This window comes from Benincasa hispida, chromosome 3, assembly GCF_027475165.1.
Source record: "Benincasa hispida cultivar pf3 chromosome 3, pf3_genome.v1.1, whole genome shotgun sequence".
NCBI lineage: Eukaryota > Viridiplantae > Streptophyta > Magnoliopsida > Cucurbitales > Cucurbitaceae > Benincasa > Benincasa hispida.
The window spans coordinates 16,659,248-16,683,256 of NC_143480.1; the positions used below are offsets into that span (position 1 = coordinate 16,659,248).

General features: G+C 36.0%; 4 protein-coding genes and 1 pseudogene across 7 annotated transcripts; 2 read left to right on the forward strand and 3 right to left on the reverse strand.

The window, feature by feature from the left end:
• Positions 1-1,111: 1,111 nt before the first annotated feature.
• On the forward strand, positions 1,112-3,021 carry LOC150037065 (ammonium transporter 2 member 3 pseudogene; annotated as a pseudogene). Its single transcript, XR_016528767.1, has one exon. The product of XR_016528767.1 is annotated as an ammonium transporter 2 member 3 pseudogene (transcript).
• LOC120073251 (ammonium transporter 2 member 3-like) lies at positions 1,847-2,747 on the forward strand. The gene is made up of 2 exons (XM_039025984.2): positions 1,847-2,111; positions 2,224-2,747. Exons 1-2 carry the CDS (start codon positions 1,883-1,885, stop codon positions 2,745-2,747), a joined length of 753 nt encoding a protein of 250 aa, XP_038881912.2. The 5' UTR covers positions 1,847-1,882.
• Positions 2,993-6,077, reverse strand: AKRP (ankyrin repeat protein). Of its 2 annotated transcripts, none has more exons than XM_039025980.2 (7): positions 5,207-6,077; positions 4,946-5,022; positions 4,722-4,820; positions 4,526-4,624; positions 3,937-4,035; positions 3,753-3,851; positions 2,993-3,564 (listed from the first exon to the last, which is right to left on the reverse strand). In XM_039025980.2, exons 1-7 carry the CDS (start codon positions 6,003-6,005, stop codon positions 3,454-3,456), a joined length of 1,383 nt encoding a protein of 460 aa, XP_038881908.2. In that variant the 5' UTR covers positions 6,006-6,077; the 3' UTR covers positions 2,993-3,453. The 2 variants fall into 2 exon arrangements, with proteins under 2 accessions (XP_038881908.2, XP_090168576.1); XM_090312450.1 differs by having other exon boundaries at positions 3,988-4,035; positions 5,207-6,020.
• A 2,141-nt stretch (positions 6,078-8,218) lies between these two features.
• LOC120073250 (RNA-binding (RRM/RBD/RNP motifs) family protein) lies at positions 8,219-11,631 on the reverse strand. The gene is made up of 8 exons (XM_039025983.2): positions 11,426-11,631; positions 11,300-11,319; positions 10,271-10,393; positions 10,127-10,150; positions 9,890-9,989; positions 9,386-9,535; positions 8,758-8,827; positions 8,219-8,659 (listed from the first exon to the last, which is right to left on the reverse strand). The coding sequence occupies exons 1-8, from the start codon at positions 11,426-11,428 to the stop codon at positions 8,424-8,426; spliced, it is 726 nt and encodes a 241-aa protein (XP_038881911.1). The 5' UTR covers positions 11,429-11,631; the 3' UTR covers positions 8,219-8,423.
• Positions 11,632-14,364: 2,733 nt separating this feature from the next.
• On the reverse strand, positions 14,365-23,487 carry PLDDELTA (phospholipase D delta). 2 transcript variants are annotated; one of them, XM_039025973.2, is made up of 12 exons: positions 22,946-23,487; positions 22,741-22,830; positions 21,649-22,601; positions 21,389-21,505; positions 20,953-21,147; positions 20,526-20,828; positions 20,330-20,398; positions 20,101-20,248; positions 17,986-18,134; positions 17,007-17,159; positions 15,379-15,579; positions 14,365-15,061 (listed from the first exon to the last, which is right to left on the reverse strand). In XM_039025973.2, exons 3-12 carry the CDS (start codon positions 22,588-22,590, stop codon positions 14,765-14,767), a joined length of 2,574 nt encoding a protein of 857 aa, XP_038881901.1. In that variant the 5' UTR covers positions 22,591-22,601; positions 22,741-22,830; positions 22,946-23,487; the 3' UTR covers positions 14,365-14,764. The 2 variants fall into 2 exon arrangements, with proteins under 2 accessions (XP_038881901.1, XP_038881904.1); XM_039025976.2 differs by having other exon boundaries at positions 21,649-22,671; positions 22,946-23,473.
• Positions 23,488-24,009: the final 522 nt, after the last annotated feature.

The following is a 24,009-nucleotide window of genomic DNA, read 5'->3' on the forward strand; positions in this document are numbered from 1 at the left end:
TGAAAGGTGTTCTATTTTCTCGTAGCTCGCGTTTGATACCGGATAAAGCAAATCTTGGTTTTCGTCTCCCTTGTGATGGACCCAGAAGAGGGGATTGACTATGGATTCGAGCCATAGCACACGATTTCATAAAACCGTACGATTTTTCCGATCTAAATAAAGCAGGTTTTACATGAAGAAGATTTGAACACGAGGATTACGCTCGTTGCAGGACTTAACCCAACACCTTACGGCACGAGCTGACGACAGCCATGCACCACCAGTAAATTATCTACTCCATCCGACTAGTTCCGAGTTCGAGTCCCGGGCAACCCATATTAATGATGATAGTGAACTAATTTATCATATCGAAATAATCTTTCAATTAAACACTTGAAAAGTTAAACCGAACACGTCCTAAAGCTTTAAATCAATATTTCAATACAAATTTAGAGTCGAATATGTTTTTTAACCTACTCTTTTCTTAAAAAATGTTATTAAAATTGGAGAGTTTGACCATGTTAACAAACACGTATATGCATCTTTGTAGGTTTCATAAAATTTAAAATTGAAAGACAGTTAATTTAGATCAAAGATAATTTGATTGTTTAATAACACATTTCAAGTAACCAATAATAAATTGTAGGTTAAAATCCTCCCCCTAATTTAAATGGTAAAGTTCCCTTTTTTTTCTCCCTCTCTTTTTTACAGATGTATTTTTGTAAGCATAACATGACTTGATTCATCAAAACATTAAGAATCATTTTTGTTTCTTTGAGGAAGATTAAAAATCAAAACATTAAAAATATGACTGATTCATCAAAACATTAGAAATCTTATTTATAAGTCGAAGTATATCCTCATAATTTAAAAAGAAATGTTGATATTTGTACAATTTTTCAATATTTAATGAATATAGTAAATTTCTTCCTCCATCTTTGTTTTTTAAATGTGGGACATTTAAGGAATAAGAGGACAAGAGAAACCAAGATAGGGAGATTATAACAATGGAACATCCCCAAGCCAACTGCCAAACTCTGAATCATATTTATGTTACATCCCCACCACAGTTTCAAAAGAAAATAGAGCTTCATATTACCATCTTATAATCAAATTCCTACTCCCCCCCCCTATGAGTTCCTGTACACTCCAAGGCTTCGGCCTGCTGCTGGGGTTCGTTGATCCAGAGCAAGCAACTCCCGACTGGAACAACAAGGCCGACAATGCATGGCAGCTCACAGCAGCCACCATGGTCGGTCTCCAAACCGTTCCCGGACTGGTCATCCTCTATGGCAGCATGGTGAAGAAAAAATGGGCTGTCAACTCTGCCTTCATGGCCCTCTATGGCTTTGCTGCAGTGCTCGTCTGTTGGGTGTTGTGGGCACATCGTATGGCATTCGGCGACCGATTGTTCTGGCTTGTTGGTAAGCCTGGCATAGCGCTGTCTGAAAGTTACCTTCTTAAACAGTCTACACAAGGCTGTTTTCCCATGGCTGACTACGTGTTTTTCCAGTTTGCTTTTGCTGCCATTACTGTCGTGTTGCTTGCTGGGTCCTTGCTGGGAAGGATGAATTTTGGTGCATGGATGCTTTTTGTTCCAATGTGGCTAACTTTTTGTTACACTGTGGGGGCATTTTGTATATGGGGGAATGGGTTTATTCAGAAGTACCTCATTGACTATGCCGGCGGCTACGTCATTCATCTTTCTTCTGGGGTGGCTGGATTCACTGCTGCTTACTGGGTAAGTGACCTGCAAAACAAGTTTTACTTTCTAATTGCTGTGATCTTCCTTCTCTATATGCTTTGGTAGAGATGATGGTTTCTGATCTGGTGACCATGCCCACAGGTCGGGCCACGACACTCCCGTGACAGGCAAAACTTCCCACCAAACAACATACTGCACATGGTTGGCGGTGCAGGGTTTCTTTGGATGGGCTGGACTGGATTCAATGGAGGTGCTCCATTTGCGGCAGGTCGCATTACATCGCTAGCCATTTTGAACACACATGTTTGTACTGCAACAAGTCTCTTGATCTGGGTTTCAATGGACATCATAGTATACAAGAAAAGCTCTGTGATTGGTGCAGTTCAAGGGATCATCACTGGGCTTGTCTGCATCACTCCTGGTGCAGGTTAGACCTTTTATCCATCTTAGGAAAATAAAAATAAGAAAGACAACTACTAATTTTACCTTTCCTGAGGAATCCAAATCAAAACGTGGTATATGGTTTACACGAACAACAGGGCTTGTAGACACTGTCGCAGCTGTGGTGATGGGCGTTCTTGCTGGTTTGGTTCCATGGTACACCATGATGGTGTTGCATAGGAGGCTGGCATTCCTTCAGTGTGTCGATGATACTCTGGGTGTCTTCCACACGCACGCGGTAGCTGGTTCCATGGGGGGACTTCTCACAGGTTTTTTTGCGAAACCAAGCCTTCTGAGAATGTTGTATCCAGATTCTCTATATAGTCCAGGCTTCCTGTACGCTATCTCCGATAGAAAACTCAAAGATGGCCTCAAACAAATTGGCATCCAGTTAGCAGGAGCAGTGTTTATTACTCTCTGGAATGCCATTTTTACCAGCATTATCTGTTACCTGATTAGCCATATTGTTAACTTACGGATGAAAGAAGAGGACCTGGAGATTGGTGATGATGCTGCTCATGGAGAGGAACCCTATGCGTTGTGGGGTGACGGAGAGAAGATGCCATCTTCATTTCGTCTTCCACACACCCCTAGGTTTCCATCGTTATGCAGGTGGGATTAGGAGAACCAGACTTGCAGTAATTCTCACTGCTGCTGCAGTCACTCCAGCTCAGGAGTCTTGAGGCGCCATTTCTGTAAATATAGCTCACCAACGGGAAAAGTACAACTGTATTCATTATTCGTACAGTGACAGTTACAATATCAAAATACAAATAGTTCTCCACCTAGCTATAATCAGAGAAATTTTCAAGCACATTCCCCACTTCAATATATTTTGTACCTCCTCCTGCTTGTGAAGAGATATCATTAATAAGAAAGCTCCATCTCTTCGAGTTCATCCATAAAGTTCATAACTTGTGTCAATAAAACTTATGTATATGCACTTCAAAATCTTGATTAATTACAACAGATACAAAACAAAGGAAAGGCTTATTACAACTTTCAACATGAAAAGGAAAATGAATATGATACTCATCGGGCTTCCCATGCCATATCATTAGTCAGTCATTGATATGGATACATTTGCTCTGACTGGAACGCTCACACAGAGACATGTTTCTAGCTCGGTTTGCAATGATGTTGCTTTCATAGTACTATTTGCTCTGATAGAATGATCTAAGAACCTGACGTTGATACTGTTGCATACCCAATCTAGGTTTCCAAGATGAACAGCCTCACAAATAAAAACTTGGACCATGGCATACCAAACACGATGATAGGTGATCTTCCAGAGCCTAAGCAAGAGTTAGCTCAAGTAATCATCTCCGTCATGAAGGCAGTTTACTTGGCCTTGGAAGCTGTTTCAACAGCTTTATTAGTTCATAAGTTTTTGTGTCTTGACCAGAATAGAGGCAAATGTCCAATGGGGTTAAACCTCCCTGGAAATACAGTGGGGTGAAATATATGTTAAAGAACATTTAAACTTATCTATATAATCAAACTAAACACAGAAGATATAACAGAAAATACAATCTACTTTACTTTATGCAGATCATCAGCAAGAGTATCACAAAAATAATAAATAAATTGTAATGTTCATGCCATGTAGAACCTTAAAGGTATTTACCACATTTTTTAGTGTCTTATCAGCTCCTTTAATTAATAAAAGCCTAACTACATCTGTTCGGCGAGCCTGAACAGCAAGATGCAGTGGTGTCCACCCATCCTGGAAAGAGTATAATACGAATAGTGTTAATTAAAAATTATAACTATAAAAGGCCCATCATCTGTAAATAGAAGAATAATCATACTTTATCCTGAAGGTTTAGATCAACATTATACAATAGAAGAATTTTAATTGCCTGACTCGAAGCAGTTTGAACAGCGTAATGCATCAATGTTGCCCCATCCTGTCAAGAAAGTTTGTATAAAATTTTATAAGAGAAGGTTTGAAGGAATATATATATATATATGACCAAGCAAACATTTATCATGTTAACTAACTCCCAGGAAGATGGAAGTTTGGAACTTAGAAAATAGTAAAATAAAGCGACTTTTAAATTGACTTCAGACAGGTATTATTGACAAATGACATCAAAAGTTTGAATGAGGTGAAAGAAAAATAATAAGCCATATCATGATGATAGACCATGTAGTTGTGAGCTGTGCCAAAAAAAAACATATATAGCTTGAAGACTCAGTTTCTGCAATTTCAATGAGCAACTGCCAACTACATCTTTTTAGTAATTCAAATGAGCATCAACAATTCATGCATAACAATTACTGGTTTCACTTCTGAAGATAAAATGAAAAATCTCATTCTCAAAGATAAACATCATTCTCTTAAGCTAGTCATCCATGTAACTGAGAAACTTCAGGGGGTGTTCAAAATTAGCTAACCTTATCACGAACAAAAGGATTGGCACTTTCTCTTAAAAGATAATTAGTTATGGCTTGCTTTTTTGCAATTACAGCTCTGTGCAGAGCTGTGAAACCAACCTGTAAGCAAACATAAACCAAAATTACTAGGAATGATGAAATGAAATAAAAACTGTAAACCGATTAGATGTATATTTAACACGGATGTATTCCCAACCTTGTCCACAGCATTGATATCAACATTGTTTTTCAGTAGTTCGTCCACAAGGTAAAATTCCCCAGATCCAGCAAGAGTATGAAGAGGCAACCACATGTCCTGAACAAAATTTCAAAAACCCAAATCCAGGATACTGATAAACTTGACGTACATCAAACACAAGTCAAATTATAGCTTGCCAATAGAAAATCACTTTAAAATGAAATGGTCATAACAAGTCTTACAGAATGAGCAGAAGCAAGATCAGGCACCCTTTTATTCAGCAAAACCTTTTCCTCTTTTGAAAATAACTTGCGAGGTCCTGTTCATGGAAACATAACAGAGTAATTCACTGAGGATATTGGAGTACAAGATATAAATGGATAATAACTAAAAACTACAAGAGACTTGTATGATTATCCTTCCAATATTCATAGAGTCAATCAAGCATACTCAAATTCTAAAGGATGACAACTCAAATAATCACAACAGAACATGGAAAATACCTTCAGATTTCCTATCAGTTGGCTGGTATTGTCCACTGTTAAAGAATTCTGAAACATCCTCCAAGCCCCTACCATAAACCGCCCACTTGGGATTTTTTGGCGCCACACGCTCGCTCGACCTGCTCATTTCGCCTTCTTTCACTTCCTTAACACCCTCCACCCTATTGACTTCCTCAGTCGCCGGAAAACTAGACGGATTATCAAGAACAAGTGGCTTCAATTGCGCCAATTTGGCCTCCTTATACGACAAATACTCCTCCAAATTCACACTCCTCAAAGGAACAAGTCCTTTCTTCTTCTTCTCAACTCGAGTACCAAACTCCAATTCCTGAGCAATCTTCCGCCTCTCTTTCTTGGTGATGTTAATTTCCGCTTGCACTTCTTTCCACTCATCTGGCACCAAATTTTCGGGCTTAATTTCCACAACGCTGCTCTTAGTCTTAGACTTCGCTGTACTCGGACTGGAATGGTTCGCACTCGAATCATCCAACACATATGGGTCGTCGAACACGCCGTCTTCGAAAATAACGCAATCGCCGATGACGAAGTCTTCTAACTCATCTGGTTGGATAGAATAAGAAGAATGGGAAGAAGAGGAAACAGAAGAAGCTCTATTTGGAGGTCTGAGAAGAGAGATGCAGGAAAGCTTGTTGGAATTGGGAAGAGAAAGCGGCAAATTCGAGGGGAAGAAGACTTTAGCGACGGGAATATTCAGAGAAGCTGCGAGCGACATGGTTGCTCCGATGGACTTCCGATAGCACTGCCCCAGTGATGGCGAAAACGGAAGAGATTTCTTCATACGATTGGGCTACAGGCCCAGGCCCGTACGATTGCGGTTTGGGCTCTGGGCCTATTTACTGCAATTTTCATCGGCCCAAGATATGTTAGCAAGCTCAAAATAAGAACGAAATTTATCGTGTCTTTTCAATTTTTATTCCACGTGAATTTCAATGTTTTTCTACAATATTTAGATGTTTTAAATTTGATGTTTCTTTTTTCTTCCCTTTTTAAGGTGGTGTTCCAAAAGTTAAAAATAAATTGTTTTTTTTCCAAAAAAAAAAAAGAAAAAAAAAAGACGCAAGGTCAGCTGGAAAAAGTTCTCATATTTAAATTTAGTTTTAAGAAATTACATCAATGATTAAAATATCGATGTCGATAGATATCCAGATTTCAATTTTAGGATATATTCACGATATATCAATAAATATCTTTATCAATAGATATTTCTATAAGTCACAAAATTCATACAGTATATTTAGATTAGTAATTAAGTTATTTTTACTCTAAAACTAAGATATGGATATTGTTATTAGTAGTCATATTCTTATTTGACTAAATAAGTGGCATGTTATATGTTTTACTAGCATTTATAAACGATATTGGAGATATCAATGGATATTTAGATATCGAACCCTTCGATTTATTAATGATATTTTCATACTTGATTTTAAGATAAGAAAAAAAAATACTATTTCAATACCTTATATGTTGAGGTCTTCGGATTTTTTACTTTCAAAAAATCTTTACGGTTGGTTTATATTGAGTTTTTCTAAAATAACAAAAAAAAAAAAAAAAAAAAAAAAAAAAAAAAAATTATCTATCAACATTTTCATACATATTTATATATTATATTTTTCTTACACAAAAATTGTTATTATTATTATTTAATCAATTTAAATGAAAATTAATTTTGAAGGACAAAATTTAAGATTTATTAAAATACAGAAACTAAAATTAAACATTTAAAAATACATGAAGTAATGCTGAATAAATCCCAGATGTAAGGACCAAAATGATATGACCGAAAAAATATTATCTCAATTTCTTAATATTGAATGTTTCATTTAGTAGACAAGTCTTTTTTTTTTTCATACCATAAATGTGTTCTTTTTTCTTTCTAAATTCAACAATTGCGATGGTAAGAATAGAAGCATCAATATTTGAAAAGATAATAATTGTTTTATCCATCAAGCTATGTTCATATAGATAGCCTAAATTGACACCATAAACAAGCTATTTCTCTCTTTCGCATATAATCTCACCTCAATAACTAAATGTTTTCTTTATAATACAACTACATGGATGAGTGGTCGAACCTCCTATATCTAGAGAGGAAAAACATACCAATTTCATCTATATATTCTAAAGTTTGTCTTAATTTAATCTCTAAACTTTTAAAATTACAAATAGTCCCTAAACTTACAAGATAAAAAATTTACAAATCTACCAAATACAAAATTGAAAGTTTAATATTCCATACCTAATAGGCATAAAATGAAAAGTTGAGACTTCCAAAAGAAATTGAGGCCACATACACAAACCACAAAGTTCAGAAATTTATCTTGCGATTAAAGAATATTTAATTTATTAAACAAAAAATTGAAGCCTTCCTGAATTATAGAATTACATGCATAAATACAATTATCTGACAAATTATTAATGTTTAAATAACTAAATAATTTCTTTTCCAATAATAATAATAAAAAAAAGGAAACAATTAAGAGAAATAGGAAAAACTATTTATAGAAAATGAAAATTTCAAAAGATGATACAGACATATGAATAATAATAAAAATCTGACAATATTTTTTTTGTTGCTATTTTTATATAAATACTTTGACATTTTTTACCAAAAATAATCCATTTATACCCGAAACTGTCAAATGCAAATCAATCTACACCCCATATGATAATCACTTAAAAGAAGTCTTCAACACGTGAAAAATGTCAATTGTCCATTTTAAAATGAAATCTTGACAGAAGGTAGTTTGAAGTTACAATGCCATTATTAGTTCGAGGTTTGAAATAATACAACTCCAAAATTTAGAGTGAATTTTTCCATATTAGTTGAGTATCCCCTTTCTTTTCTACAATACTGTTATTAAAAAAAAAGCTTTAAATAGTTGGGGAAAACGAAACTACTTTAAACATCTTGTCAAATAAACCCTATTGATGACAGAAGGCGGAAGTTCACTCATTTTTTCCAGAACGCGGGGGGGGGGGACATTCAAAAGACAAAGACCAATTATTTATAACAATACTGTTCAGTAGAACAAAGTCAGAACACCGAACACTAAAAGAGCAATATGATGATAACATTCGGCCAGTTGGGCTGCTTACAACTAACTAACAGCAGAGACAAACATTCGAGTACACGCACCATCCACCGTGATCTTAACTAACAGCAACCCGCAAAAGTACATTATAAAATGGGGCCTCACCTAGAGCCACGAGGATACCTCCTATCCGGGCTACCACCGTAAGGAGGAGGAGTGTATGGAGGTGACCTCGAGTGATCCCTCCTTGATCTCCCACCATAAGGAGGGGAGTGTCTAGGGGGGGAGTACTCTCGAGCCCCCCGATATGGCGAGCGTCTCGGAGACCGACGATACCCGTAGTCATCACGGAAGGAGCCACCACCACGATACCTACTACCTCGATCACCACGGTAGCCTAATACAAGAAGCAACAAAATGTGTAAGTAAATTGCAAAGCACAAAATATGTGAAAAGAAAACGGTCATTGCAAATAAATTGATAGGTTACGCTTACCGGCGTCTCTGGTGCTTTTCAACCCCAAATAGTGTCCTGGTGTTGGAGTTCTTGGCCGTTTCCTCCGTGACTGAAAGACAAAAAATGTGTCATCTCATTTCTTTTATTAACCTAAGTCCCAGTCCAATCTAAATTAAAAGGTTATATCGTTGTTATAGTTTTCCAGATGAGCACTTTATCCAAAAACTAGTTTTGAAATCGTTGGCAGAGAATCATTCATAAGAAATATTCATAGGGGGAAACTGGCCACCAAAAAAGGATGCACTTGATATCAGGAGTCGGGAAAAATTTACTAATGCTAGGCATGAAATACCATAAAGCCTGATTAGAAAGTTCTTGATAATGTCCGTTGGTTAGTTGTGTTGAAAGTGAATGCTGATGAAGAAAAGTTGTTGGGCAATATAGTTGATATGTTTAGTTGATCAGGCGCATTTGAAATCTGTTGTTTAAGCTTGTCATTGACCAAGCTGTTTCACTAAAGTTGACATGGATGTCATCATCTTTGATTGCTGCCAACATGGCTGACACAAACTTGTTCTGAATATAACCAGAAAACCTCCAAGTTAAGAGAAAAATACCAAACAATCAAATTTCTTGAATGCTATCCACAGCAGAATAATCATAGTACCTTCTCCACCGTTATATATCGACCTTCTAGAATTGACTGGTTGAGGTGCTTGACACACCGATTAGCATCATCAACATTGTCCATAGTAACAAATGCAAAACCACGGGAAATCCGTGTTCGAGGTTCAACCACAAGGAAGCAAGAAGCTACCTGCAAATATAAAAAGTATTACAAAAGAAAGAAAAAATGGACTACGCCATGACTAAGAAAACAAGTAATTGCAGAACTTTAGGACCTTTGGTGTCTAATCCAATTTCCCTCTTTCAATACAATGGGATATTATGAATGCACCAAACTTGAAGCCATTTGGAATCTACCCAATTTCTATTTTAGTGTCTTTTGAATTCAAGAAATACTACATACACATTTTTTAATTAAAAAACACAATAAATATGATCATATTTTACGCTAAATCACTTGTTTCAAGGTCATGGACAAAGTACGGATCTCTCAAACAATCATGCAATTGACTGCACTCTAAGTAATTAGGATTCCGAAGCTAACCTTCCCCTCCTTGGAAAAGTGCTCTTCAAGGTCTCTTTCAGTGACCCTTGTAGATAGACCAGTGACATAAAGCGTATTCCCAGGGTTGTGGGCATGATCCCTGGAAGAAGCTAAAAATGTTACCAAGGAGAATCAAACCACTAACAATAGATGCAACAGAAGCATGAATAGACCCAATTAAGTACTGAAACAGAGTGTTGATTATTTTTGTCCAGAGTTCCAGCTGAAGAAACACACCTCCCACGACTTCTGGACCTTGATCTGAATCAAGTACAACATGTGTGACCATAAGAACAGGGTTCTAAGATACCAAAGTTCACAAACATAAAAGTAGTTTTTACTCTCAATAAATCCAAGTAATAAAGATCAATCAAAACCAACCTTCCACGACTTGGGGATCTTGGCCTTGACCATGATCTGGACCTGGACCTGGGCCTAGATCGTGATCTAGATCTAGATCTTGATCTTGAAGGAGCTCTCCAGGGGGAAGGAGATCGAGAGTACCTGTATCACTTGCAACCATAAGTAATACAAACACTAACGATCTACAGGCATTAGAATTACTAAAATGAGGATATTCTAAAGAAAATGGAATGTTCTATATGTTCAAACTGCCAAGATATATATTGTAGAAAATACGTAATCTCTTTCAGTCATGCATCAATTGATCCTTAATCATTAATGTGAAGTTGCCGCCTCAACAAGTTTGTGAATCCAATAAATTAATATGGTCAAAATGAGAAAAAGAAAACCAACAGAACAAGGGAAGTTCGATCACCAGAAATTATTCCCAGCTCAATCATCAACAGCACAAATTTTAAAATGAAAACTATGGGTACATGTTCAAGTGACCAAAGTGATTTAACATGGCTCTCGACCCAATTCAGAACTCTATAAGAACTTCAAATTTTTTATATCCAAAACTCTCAACCTTCAGCATAGAAACAATAGCTAACAATGAATTTTTTTTAATTTGATTTCTTGATTACTACCTTTTAGGAGTCCCTAAGAAAACAAGATGACGCATGATCTCGTCACTTTTTCCAACCAAAATGATTTTACAGAGATCAACAAACATCATAACCAACTACTACTACCCTAAAACAAATACAGTTATGAATTTGATTTCAAGAAGATGGTCGGCCCTTTACACTAGTACCAGACACCTGAAATGAACAAAACAAGATTCTTCTAAAGATGTTCACGGCTCCTGGACTAGTAACTTCTTTAATGGAAGGTTAAATTTAGTTATTCGAAATCTCATGACAAAAAGTTAACTCGAAAGTTGAACGGTACAGAAGATCGAGAATGCTGCAACACAATACATCTCTGTGCCCTAGGTTCAGAAAATCCCGAGATCGTCAACCATAAGAAAACAAATAATCTCAACAAAGCGTTTTGTAAGCTCACCTTTTGCGATGAGAATCAGCCTGCGCAGAATCAGAAGCGTTCGGTTATTAAACCTTTTATCGATCAAATAAAAACAAAGATAACCAAGGAAAGATAAATAGAAATGGATAAGAAGAGAAGCTTTACCATATTTCACAGTGAGATCAAAACAAGAACGGCGGCCACCAAAAGAAGAAGAACAGTACGGAGACAAACAGGAGTTTTAGGGTTTCTGAAGACGGCCTCTCCACGAGCCACAGCAGTCGCAAACTCGCCGTCGTGACTTATGCGAGGAGAGAGACTTTATTGGGTTCGTGAGAACAATTTTTTTCGCATTGTTTTTTAAAAGAATTATTCAGTACATTGTGTACATTCTATACTTATCGTGCACTCTCGCTTATGATTCGTCATATTCACGAGATGTTGCGTGATAAACTTTTGTTCTCCTAGAAAATATATTATTATTATTATTATTATTATTATTATTATTTTTATCAAAGGGGATAGCATGAAAGTCGATGAAGCTTTAAGGCACTTAAATATTTTTAATTATCAAATTTCATTTCGACTAATATTTGGATGTACTTATTTCATGCATCGTTTTAATAAAAAAGAATAAATATTTTTAAAAATGAAAATAAAAATTTATCACATGATAACTTGTGACTGGAGAATTGATGGAGTAAACATGCACGAAGCGGAAGCAAATAGAATCATTAAGCACTCTAATTACACTTAATTTGAGTTACAAGCATGCTTAAAACCAATTTTTCACATACAAGAGTTTCAGTTCATTACTTTTGAAAAATTTCACAATCCTTCTACTCTCCACGAATTTGACCTTCAAATTTATAGTAAACCACCGAGAGAATCTTCTCTACTATTCTCGGTCTTGGATTGTGAAACTCTGAATTAAGAGGGAATTGAAAGTAGTTTTGAAAGGATTTGAGAGCTCGAATAATTTTTTAGAAATTTCATTTATTTCAGAATTTCATCCACTCCAATTTAAAATTTTGATGTATTTATTCTACATAAACATGCAAGCACTAATTCTTTCACCCATTTGACACTTCAGATGGCATTAGAGTAAGTGGTGTATGTGTTGATTTAGGGAAAAATCCACTAAAAAATCTAACACTTAAATCCACTAAAACTCATTTTCAAACTTAATTTAATTTAATAATAACTTAATTAAATTAAACAAAAATTCAATTTCTAAAATTAAAATTTTAATTTGAAATTGATTTAATTTAAATAATTACTTAAACAAATTTAATTAAATAAATAAATAATAATTTAATATCACATATTAAATTAATTAAAAAAAAACCTAGTTGAAACATGAAGTCATATTCATGTAATCAATATTTAAATATATTGAAATTTCCAATTATGTTTAATTTCAACAAAATTAAACGTTTAATTATATCAAATATAAATGTGCAAACCTTAAATTGAAATTGAACACTTCAATATTCAAACTTTAAATTGAATTTTGAGCACTTCAAATTGAAAATATTTTAATCCAAGGTTTAATCTTTTACGAGGGACCTTGTGGACCTACAGAAGCTCCAAAGATTTGAGAATAATTGGCTAAACTCTTTAAACCAAATCAATCAATATTCGTTAACTACCGATACACACCAATTGCATTCTCCTCACTGTAGATATATTTCTGGTCACTTGATTTAACCATAATCTGTAAGTCGACCTTTCATGAGTTGTTTGTAATAACGACTATATCTAAAGTTGTTTTACCCCAAAATTATATTTTGCTCCTTAAGTCTCATTGATCATTTAATGAACAATTGGTCTGTGATCCAATCACTATACCGAGTCTCTCTCAGGCCAATGAGAGAGTGGGGCCCCTTGTTCAAGATCTGAAATTAGTAATTAAGAGAACAATCTCTCTACTATTCCTAAATCAGGTATAAGGGAATTTTCATCTTGCACCCTATGTTCCCCAGGTATCTACACCTCGGTCTTACCCCTGAAATGGTAGGTTTAGCCGGTGTTGTTGAGCCAACTCTCACCTATGCAAATCTAAGGATAATCCCGAATAAACAAAAGTTCATAGTTAACTCAAGATTCAGGTTGAGTTACCTAGGTCATTAATTTGAAACAGTCAGTATATTATACAGTAAACAAAAGTGACTTATTTCTTGGTCCTGGTCTTATACAAACTCATAGCATAGGATGTCTCCACTCGCATGTCTCTACACGAACAATTCAAAATCACATTGTTTGTACCATCTACAAAGTGGATCGCGTCCGATAGTATTACCATATTAAGATACCAAACCTTATTCATATACTATAGACCGTTTTGACTATTTACTCGAACTTGATCTATCTCCATGTCTCCACATAAAGTTCAACTATTCATGTAGTCATGGATCTTATATTATTGGATTTAGTCTATACAAGTACAATTTACCTATTCAACTACAATTTTATTGAATAAATGTCAATAACATATTTATTAATAATAGAAAATATTTAACATTACAAACTACAAGTTTTAAGACATACAACCCAATAAAAATTAGGACTGCACAAATATAGATATAGGTCGGGAATCAGGATGCATCCAAGTAGTTTTCATTTCATAAAGTTGAATTTATCTCTAACTCTCATATCATCAATTTTTATAATTGTTATATAGATGACTTTTTTTTTTTTTTAAGAAATTAAATTTTGTTGGTTTTTTTTTCAAAATAAAACTTTCTAACCTTTTTCTGGAGTCACCCAACCTTTAATGAAATTACTTTTTTATTTTCTTGTTTTAGTTATAGTTCTAACTCACTTTCTCATTCTTATTCTAGTTGTAGTTCACTTTCTCGTTCTTATTTTAGTTCACTTCTATCATATGGTTCTTGCTCGCTTGTTGGCTCTTGTCCTCATTCTTACTCACTTTCTCCTTCTTGTCCTATTTGTTTGTTGGATGAAATTGAAAATTTAGAATTAAAATGAATATATTTAGAGTGAATTTTTCTCTAATTTAAAGTTATATGAAAATCAAACTTTTTAATTTGATACATTCCAGTGTAAACAATGGAAGAATTGCTCTCATTCCCAAACAAATATAATCAAACAACAATTTGAAACTTTATTTGAAGGAAAATGAATGATATCCCACAACATCCTTATACTGCACATTCAGAAATCAACTCCACACAATAAATACATTTAAGCATCAAGGAATAAGGAAGAAAGTCCCACCAACCACAAAGAAAATGCAGCCTAAAGAAAACAAAAGAAAGAAAAAAAGCTATGTAATTTTCACTATTTTTGGACGGTAAACTTACCTACTGACAAGTAACTAGTAAGTGATCAACTCTCATCCTTATACTGCAGGTTCGACCGGTTCGGCACCAGATTGAGAGGGTTGATTCTTCCAATGACAACTACCTTAGTTCGCCATGAAATTTACAGAGCCTAAGGCCAAACTTGCAAAAAGGACCCATTGATGTTACAAGAATGAGATTATGTGGTCACAACATCAGGAATTGCAGTTGAATGAGACCCTATTATCTTCCCCCCTACATCAGGGAAGTTTTCATGTCCAGGCAGAGGGTTGACTTTTCCGTCTCTGTCTACGAGCAACGGATATCTGAGAAGGTGGCCCTGCAATGTCGTGAATTCATCGGCTGCGAATCTGGTCCAGTTATCCTCAGCAATCCCATTGACTTTTCTTACACATTCCAAAGTTTCTGGCTCCTCGAAACACGGATTGAGCATTCCAAGATGCTCTCTCCACAACGACATTCTGTATCCATAAATCTGTACAGCAAGAGCTAATGAAATGCTATATGTATATGTATGCATATGCAAGCATGTCGAACAAAATAGTTGTTTTAGCGAATGACTCAACAACAATGACAAAAATCAATTTGGCAAAGAGGGAGAATATCAATGATGAGAAAAATCAATTTAGCAAAAAGGGAGAATAACCCCTGTAACAAATTGATGTTGGTTTAGTGCTAAGTTATACAGAGCAATATGCTTCATTTCTCTATGAGTTCTTGAGTTAGGAGAGGAAAAGTAACAAAAAGAAATTGACAACAAGGTCAAACGAGAGGAAGCGAAAAAGGCCTAACCTGACCATGTGGGTGTTTCTTTTCCTTTACCCACGTGTGATGTGGCTGATATGCACCCGTGGCTATCTCAGTATCCTTTGTTCCAGCCATAGATCTTTGGTTAATATTTGCAGACCCAATAATTACATATTCATCATCTACTATCATCCCTTTGGCATGCACGTAAATCATAAACCGTCGATTTTTTAGTGAATTACATGCCTGAAACACATATAAATATTCGATAAAAAAATAGAATCAAGGTTATGACCAGCATTGACTTTCTGCAAAACTTCTATACTTTTTTTAACATAAGAGTGAAACTACGAATTTCTATAGCAGAAATTTATATTAGATTCAAATGAAACTGACGAAAACAATTTTGCTTTTTGAAAGATAAACTACATTGATCTCTTAGATTGGGATTGAAAGTACTGATACTCCATCTGGTAAAGAACAAAACAAACAAATACATCCATTAACATTTAAATAGACAGATCAAATTTCACTATTAACAGAAACGAATGACACAAATAAATCAGACAACATAACTTATGGCAGGTCTGGCTATTAAAATCTGCCAACGTTGCTGCTCACTGCCCCACCCCCTCCACCGTGCAGGGCGACTGACTTGTGGAAATAATGTTTTCGATGCTAGATATTTCTAGGTAACAATTGTTAGTTTTTTATGTTTAATTGGCCAATTTAAAGCACACAATTGTTTATCGTGCAGAAATCAAGCATTTAGAACTTCATGGAGTAAAGGGTTTTCATCAAGAAAATGAGATTAATTGATGAAAAATTGAAGGACCCAAGTGACAAGAAGAAGATTTGAAGAATTTGAAAGAAAATCATTAAAGAGATATCACACCACAGAAAATTGTTGTCTGAATATGGTTGGCTAAATCGCAATATCTTAGGGATAGATTTAGCCATTGAATTGTATGATTCAAGGATTTGATCGACTTTATTGCTTTATTTCATTCATGCAATTATATGCCTAATGCTTTACTTTTAATCATTTAAACATTGATTAAATGTCGTTGTATTTGAATATTAATTTCACAGGGTAGATTTAGATTAAGAACTTAATTGAATGACCAGGGAGGTTCTGAACTATGAATAACTTTTAGACTCCTTAGAAATTTTCAAAAGACTTGGGGGATGTTTGGGGCAAGGAGTTGATTATTATAATTATAAGTTATTATAGTTGAGTTATAATAGTTTGTGTTTGAGATGTAGATTATTTTAGTTTGAGTTATAATAGTATGTGTTTACAATGTAAACTATTTTAGTTTAAGAAGCAAATAGTAAATACTGTAACAAAGAATAAAAAAATGATGAATGTAAAATGGTAAAAACTGTAGTAAATAGTAAATACTATAATAAAAGGAAGTTTTGAAATAGTGTTGACGGTAGCTAATTGAAGTCTACAAAATAGTATTTATTGTAACAAGAGGTGGTTATTATAGTCTTATGATAGTCATTGCCCCAAACACATCCTTGATAATTATGAAACTTGCAGTCACAACAAGATGAGGACCAACTCCTATACTTATTGTCACAAATGGCTAATAGGTGTCAAGAAAGGGAAAAACTCAACATTAACCACATGAATTTTTGTAGACAGATTCTTTTTGAAAAGTTACCGTTGAATTGTCAATGGTCGGCCCATTCTCAGGAATTTCTTCCCGTTTCCCAAGGCAGTAAAAATTTAGAAAGTCTAGAGGGTGCAAATCTGGTTGCTCTGATGACTTCAGTTCACTCGCAACGATGTCATACATCATTTGCATCGTTTGTCCCTGCAATAATCAAGTACAAAATTGAACATGACATCAATATTACGGTTGCTTGGCTCATGAAATAGGTTCGTGCTCTCTAAAAAAAATTAAAAGGCTAAGCTAAGCCTATAATTAGTACATGATTTGCTTATCATGTATTACAAGTTTGTTAATCTCTACACAAACCTATGTTCGTAAACTCACACTTATAAAGCTCATCTGATGATACTCATTAAGGGGGCGTTTGAGCCTCTAACTTATCTTGGGTGGGGTGAGCTATTACAGTCCACTCGATGTTTGGGCTCCCATTATAATAGTTGAAGTTCCCAATTATTATAAACCACATCTAGCTGCAGTAAAATTTTTTGAAAACCCTCATTTCAGATAGTTTACTATTTCGTAATCATCCTCTCTCCTCCTTTGTAATCCAGATTAAAATAGTTGCACCCCATACACAAACTATTATAACCTAAACTAAAATAGTTGCACCCCAAACACAGACTATTATAACCCACTGACTTAATAACCAACTCCATCCAAAACAAAACAGCCCCTCGGTTTTCATAAACTGGCAGTTAATATGAATCCAAGCATATAAATATAATTCAACATTTTTTACAACCCAAACATTCTGGGAGTGTTTTATTATTATCAAATATTTTCATTGCCATGTACATTTTTTAACACAAAACTCCTGTAACTCAACTCTAACTGTTACTTAGCCAACTGGTTTAATGGTTACTAGTCCATCACATTCGGCAATGGATAATGTAGAAACCCGAGCTTATGGTCAACATTTCAAAATATTTCTCAATCTATCTAGATTCTTTTTCATATAGCCATTTACCTGCCAATAAAGGATCTCTTGCATGGGACCGCTATTTGGATCTCCCTCGGGCCACATTGGTATGACAATATATACAACAAATCTTTCCTTGGCTCTTATTTTGCTTGCAATCTTAAGGGCCAACTCCATGGGAATGAGATGATCAGCCCCTGCTCATGCCATAAACCCATAAATATGTAACATAGATTGGTGAATATAAAACTTAAAGAGTTTGCAGTGAATTTGCAGACCCAATAAACTTGGAACCCAAATATGACAGCAAAGATAGATGGGCAAAGTTGGAAAGAAGATTTATATTTTGGTCATTGAAGTTAAGTCAATAAGACCTAACAGTTTAGTAGTATCAGAAAATCAGAGATAAACATATATCTTTTTTAAAATATATTATCAGCACGCGAAGATGAGAAAACCAGGCATAAAATCTTGACATATTAAATGAAAAAATGTCACTTACTATTTTGCATTTCGATAGTATATACCTTAAATTGGTATTCATAAGGGTTCTCATTTGGTTAGCTAGGAGGTGGTTGGGCGCTTTATAAACCAGGGTGGATTGGAGCTTGGCAGTTTAAGGATTTGTAACAAAACTTTGTTGGCTAAGTGACTTTGGCGTTTTGCCCTTGATCCCGAATCTTTGTGGCATAGAATCATTGCGAGTAAGCATGGTACTCACCCTTTTGAATGGGCAGTGAAGGGGGTTAAAGGCACACATTAAAACACTTCGAAGGATATTGTGAACGAGCTTCCCTCATTCTCCCATTTGGTTCATTACATTGTGGGGGATGGTAAGGAAACGTATTTTTGGGAAGATTGGGGGGCTGGAGACAGCCCCTTTGCTTCGCTTTTCCTCATCTTTATCACTTGCCTTCCTTTAAAAACCACCCAATCTCTGACTTTTTGGTGTGGTCGGGGAGCTCTATGTCCTTTTCTTTCGGTTTTCGTCGTCGTTTATCCAATAGGAAGACGATGGAGGTTGCCTCTTTTCTTTCTCTATTGGAAGGGTGCAACTTAAGAGAAGGGAGAAGGGATGTTCGTGTGTGGAAGCCCAATCCTATTGATGACTTTTCTTGTAAATCATTCTTTAGAGTGTTGTTGGATCCCTCTCCTGTTAGCGAGTCGGTCTTTGATGTGGTATGGAGGATTAAGATACCAAAGAAAATAAAGTTCTTTACCTGGTAAGTTTTGCTTGGCCTTGTGAACACTTTGGACAGACTTGTCAGGAAGATGGCTTCGTTAACGGGTCCTTTTGTTGTATTCTCTGTCGGAAGGTGGAGGAAATCCTGGATCACCTTTGGGGTTGCCAGTTTGTGAGGTCTTTATGGAGCTGCTTCTTACAAGAGTTTGACATACAAATTGCTGGCCAAAGAGATACTCGTGCGATGATCGAGGAGTTCCTCTTCCATCCGCCGCCCTTCAAAGAGAAAGGTTGTTTGTTGTGGTCTGCTAGGGTGTGAACTGTATTGTGGGACATTTGGGGTGAGAGAAACAATAGGGTGTTTAAGGGTTTGGACAGGGACCCTTGCGAGGTTTGGTCCTTAGTGAGGTTTCACGTTGCGATTTGGACTTCAATTTCGAAGCCATTTTGTAATTATTCGCTTGGTATTATCTTACTCAACTGGAAACCGTTTCATTAGGGAGGGGTTGTCTTTTTTTTTTGGCTTGTCTTTTTTGTATGCCCTTGTATTATATTCTTTCATTCTTTTGCAATGAAAGTTGTTGTTTTCATACCCAAAAAAAAAAAATAGGTATTCAGACTTTCAAGATGGTTTCATTGTGGCCCTTAAATTTTTAAAATGTTTAGGCCTTGAATTGTTAAATTTATTCTATATTGGTCCTTGAATTTTCATAATGTATAACATTACTTTGAGTATGAATATTAACATGTTGGTGTGAGTCAAAATAGTTACTTTATATGTTGCAACTAAAATAGACATTTTAAAAGTTTAAAACTAAAATAGGTATTGAACTTGAGGATTAAAATAGAATAAAATTGAAATTTCAAGTACCACAATAAAATTTAAACTAATATCGTATTCCACAAATAAGATCATACTCCCAAAGGTAGAAGCAACAAAGTGAACTACTTCAAAGAAACAGAACTTGGAAGAAACTGACCTGCATTTTTATATCCGGGCCATCCATACGATGATCCAATAAAATACTGATTTTCGATATAGACGAAATGTTGTGCCGATCTGATAGCTTGGATATATGCCATTTCAATGCTTTTCTCAATAGCCAGGTTTTTTGCACAAACAAGGTTCTGCAGCCACAAGGAAACGACATATTAACTTCAATTTTGATCCAAAATGGGGAGAAAAAGAAACTGTAGTGAATTGAGAACCTGCGACTCGGCGAGATGGACATCTTTTGGAAATCCTTTAACTGAACCAGAGTCAATGGATCGGAAAATCTAAAAATGAAAGAAAGAGAAGGCTTTAACAAAGAAATGAAGCCAAACAATAATGATAACTAGTATAAAGAAAAGAAAGCCACAATAAAAGAACCTATAAAAGTCCATAAGTCGTAAAAATTCCAACCTGAACATGCCAGTTTTCAGGATCTTCTTCCTTTGAAACATATACTTTAGGGTCATCGTCTGGAACTTTCATTGAACCATCTTCTAAGAGAGTTACGTGAGGGCTTAGTATCCACGAGATACGCTCTATCTTTATTAAAGCATCGTGCCAGTGAGTAATTCTCCTGCACCGTAGGCCAAACTCTGTCCATCTTGTGGCTCTGTTCCAACGTTGCTCAAAGTTTATAAGCAAGTCATAAGCAGCTGGCCCATCAATCCGACAGTGCAAGTCATGCCATGGTTGCCTAGGAGCTTTGGCTCCAGGCTAGTGTGTTCCATCCAAAAATAAAGAACCAAAACATTGGCAATTGTCTCAAGTTCTTAACCCAGATGGGAAAAACGTGATTAAATTTAACTTTAAAGTAAAGTTGTTGTATAATTTCACTCACAGGAATTGTAGGGTTATGAAAATCATCCTTAAATACTGTGTCAAGGTCATGGAACAATCGATGCTCAGGTGTATCGTATCGACCATCGCAGAGATCAAGACCTCCAAGAAAAGCAGTTATCTTTCTATTATTACCATATCCCTGTGTATCAACAAGGACACACTTTTGATGGTGTGTGAAGACAGTCCCTACAACCTGGACAAGAACATTACATGAGCAACTTCCTGCCATTAAATAGTCAATCACAAAGCAAGTCATTCCGTACAATTATTGACTCTCCAAAATAACCAATCAAGAGCCTTACAAACCCCATGACATTTTTTAGAAAGAAAAGGCAAAATAAATTGAATAGTCACAATAAAATCAGCCATGAATTTCTAACTGTGTGATAAACATAAATCATAACCTCGTCATTTTCCCCTTTCACATCAAATACCTTTTGTTTCACATAGCTTAGCTTGCCGCTTGGATAGCGCGGTGAGAGCACACAGATCACAGAAGAATGCTTGAAAAATTTTCTGGTTTCCTCATCATGTGTCTGCATCAATCCTTCCTGCAACCGATTATGACTACATTTTAGAATCAATTCTTCAAAGCCATTTTTATAATAAAGAGTTACAAGCAGTTCCTGCAATATCATTATAACTTTAGCCCTCACAAGAATTCGCTTAACTATGCGTTGTACATAAATCTCACCGTGTTGATGAAGAGCTTATCATGAGAAGTCTTATCGTCCCAAATCATCATCAAAACTCGGACACCCTCTTCTGATTTGTATTTGAGGAGATCACCAAGAGTCAAATCTCCACCTCGCGGCAACGGCCTGGTTGGCTCTCTAACCAGCTTCACCTTATGAAAAACCGACCAACCGACAATATAAATCATATGATGAGCCTCTGATATAGCATAGCAAATATCCTCCCAACATTTCTCTTGTCTATAAACATTCCCTCCATCCAATTCAATCTGCGGCAGCAGCCCATCAGGCACATGAGCATCTTGGTACAATCTCATGGAGCTCCCTTTCCTCACAGGAAAATAAGTGTGCCGCACACCCTTATGCTCGGGATCTCCAGCAATGCCATGTCGATATAGTGGATTTTCTTCCACTGAGGTGAACTTCATTTCGATTCGGAGGGAAGTCTCAGGCTTTGGTGGCTTGCCATTTGAGCCAAGCACCGGATACCACCCACTAATTCTCTCACCGGAGGCAATTTTCTGAGCAGGAATTTTAACCGTCCCCATAACTTCAGCGCCAAAGACATCGTCGTCTTTCACCTGAAATTCCAACTCGGCCATTTTCTGTGCAAGAGGGATAACGAAATGCTCGTTCCAATAGGGATTCTGGGAATTCTTTATGACGCGAGTCCGAGCTACGGTGGCTTGAGGAACCCGGACGGTAACATACGGATCGCTGGTGATGATTTTTCCACGGCCGCGGTGGCCTTTCTCCTCGCCGGCAGCAGAACGGGAGTTGGTTGCAACGGATTTAATGGCAGAGTAATTGACAGTACCACAGGCTGTGAAGCAACGACGAAGACGCTCAGATACAATGTCCATGTTAGGCAACTCGGTCGCCTCGAAGATTTTAAGGTCGAGATCGCCATGGAGATATACCTCTTCTAAGCTTTCCGCCATGAAAACTGAAGCTACAAAACCCACCGCAAGTCCAGCGGTTTAAACGAAGAAGAAGAAGCAAACGCCGCAAAACAAGAAAAACTGACACAAGAAACAAAGCACACACAGTAAACAATCGAAATGGGTTTTGACTAAATACAAATACCTTACCAAAAACAAGGGGCTAGAATCGCTAAATGCACTCAGAAATTCTTCCTTCATACACAGAGCTTCAATCCCCGGCCGCTTCAACTACCTCCACTAAACAAAACAAACAAACAAACAAACCCAGATGTAAAAGGAAGAAAAATCGCGAATGCTTTCATTAACGTGGGACAGGTACAGTTGCAGAATTGAAGTTCAAGTGGATCGTTACCATTTTGAATCTTCCATGTAAGCTGAAACTGATAAAAAAAAATCAAGTGGGTAAGCACCAAATTAACAAATCAATTGAAAACCCACGCGCGTGTTGAAATTTCTTAATCAGAACCACCATGGTTGCTACCCATCGCCATCTCTGTTTCTCTTTTTCACCGCTCACTGTAAACCCGGAAGCAAGAAGATAAGATGGGTATGGAATATGGATTGATGAACCGGTCTGAACCGAGTTTCAACTTCAACCCAACTTGTCGTCTCAAGACTTTTTCGATTGATTGCTTTTCAAGGCAGCACAACGTGGGGCACTGAGTTAGTGGATCTTCGTATCAAAAAATGACTATTTTCAGTAGCTGCTGTGCTTTTGAGTGTCAAAGATCTTGACATCCTGTTTACAGCTCGAACATTCCCACCCAAAATGGAGGTTTGTTTCAAATTATCGACGTTTCAATCGGAAGAAAAGTATCAATCTACGGTCTACGGGTAGATCGCTCTTGTTTCAACGTTTCAATCGAAAGAAACGTCTTCTTCTTTGAGTGAATCGACTTTCTTTTTTCTTGTTTCTTTTTGTTGGGGTTAAATTGCTATTTTTACTATTCATTACCTTCATTTTTTTGTTTTTGAAAATCCCTTCATTTTTTTTTTTTTTTTTTAAGAATATTCAAAACCTTGACTTAATTTACCAACATGAGCCCCAACAGAGTTTTTTAACTCATATGTTATGTTGTCTCCGATTAGCTATGGTAAGCACTATTTTAAAATCCTTATTTGTTACCATTTTTACTATTTTTACATTTTTCATTTTTTATTTTTTGTTACAGTATTTACTATTTTCGTCTCAAACTAAAATAGTTTATACCTCAAACACATACTATTATAATCCAAACTAAAATAATCTATACCCCAAACAAAAATTATTATGATTGAGCTATAATAATCTAGAACTATAATAACCAACTTCTTGTCTCCAAATCTTCCCTATATGTCAACTAAAAATTATCAGTATGTATAGTTCATTTGGCATAAAATATCAACATCGATGTGTAAGGTTTTAACTATATGAGA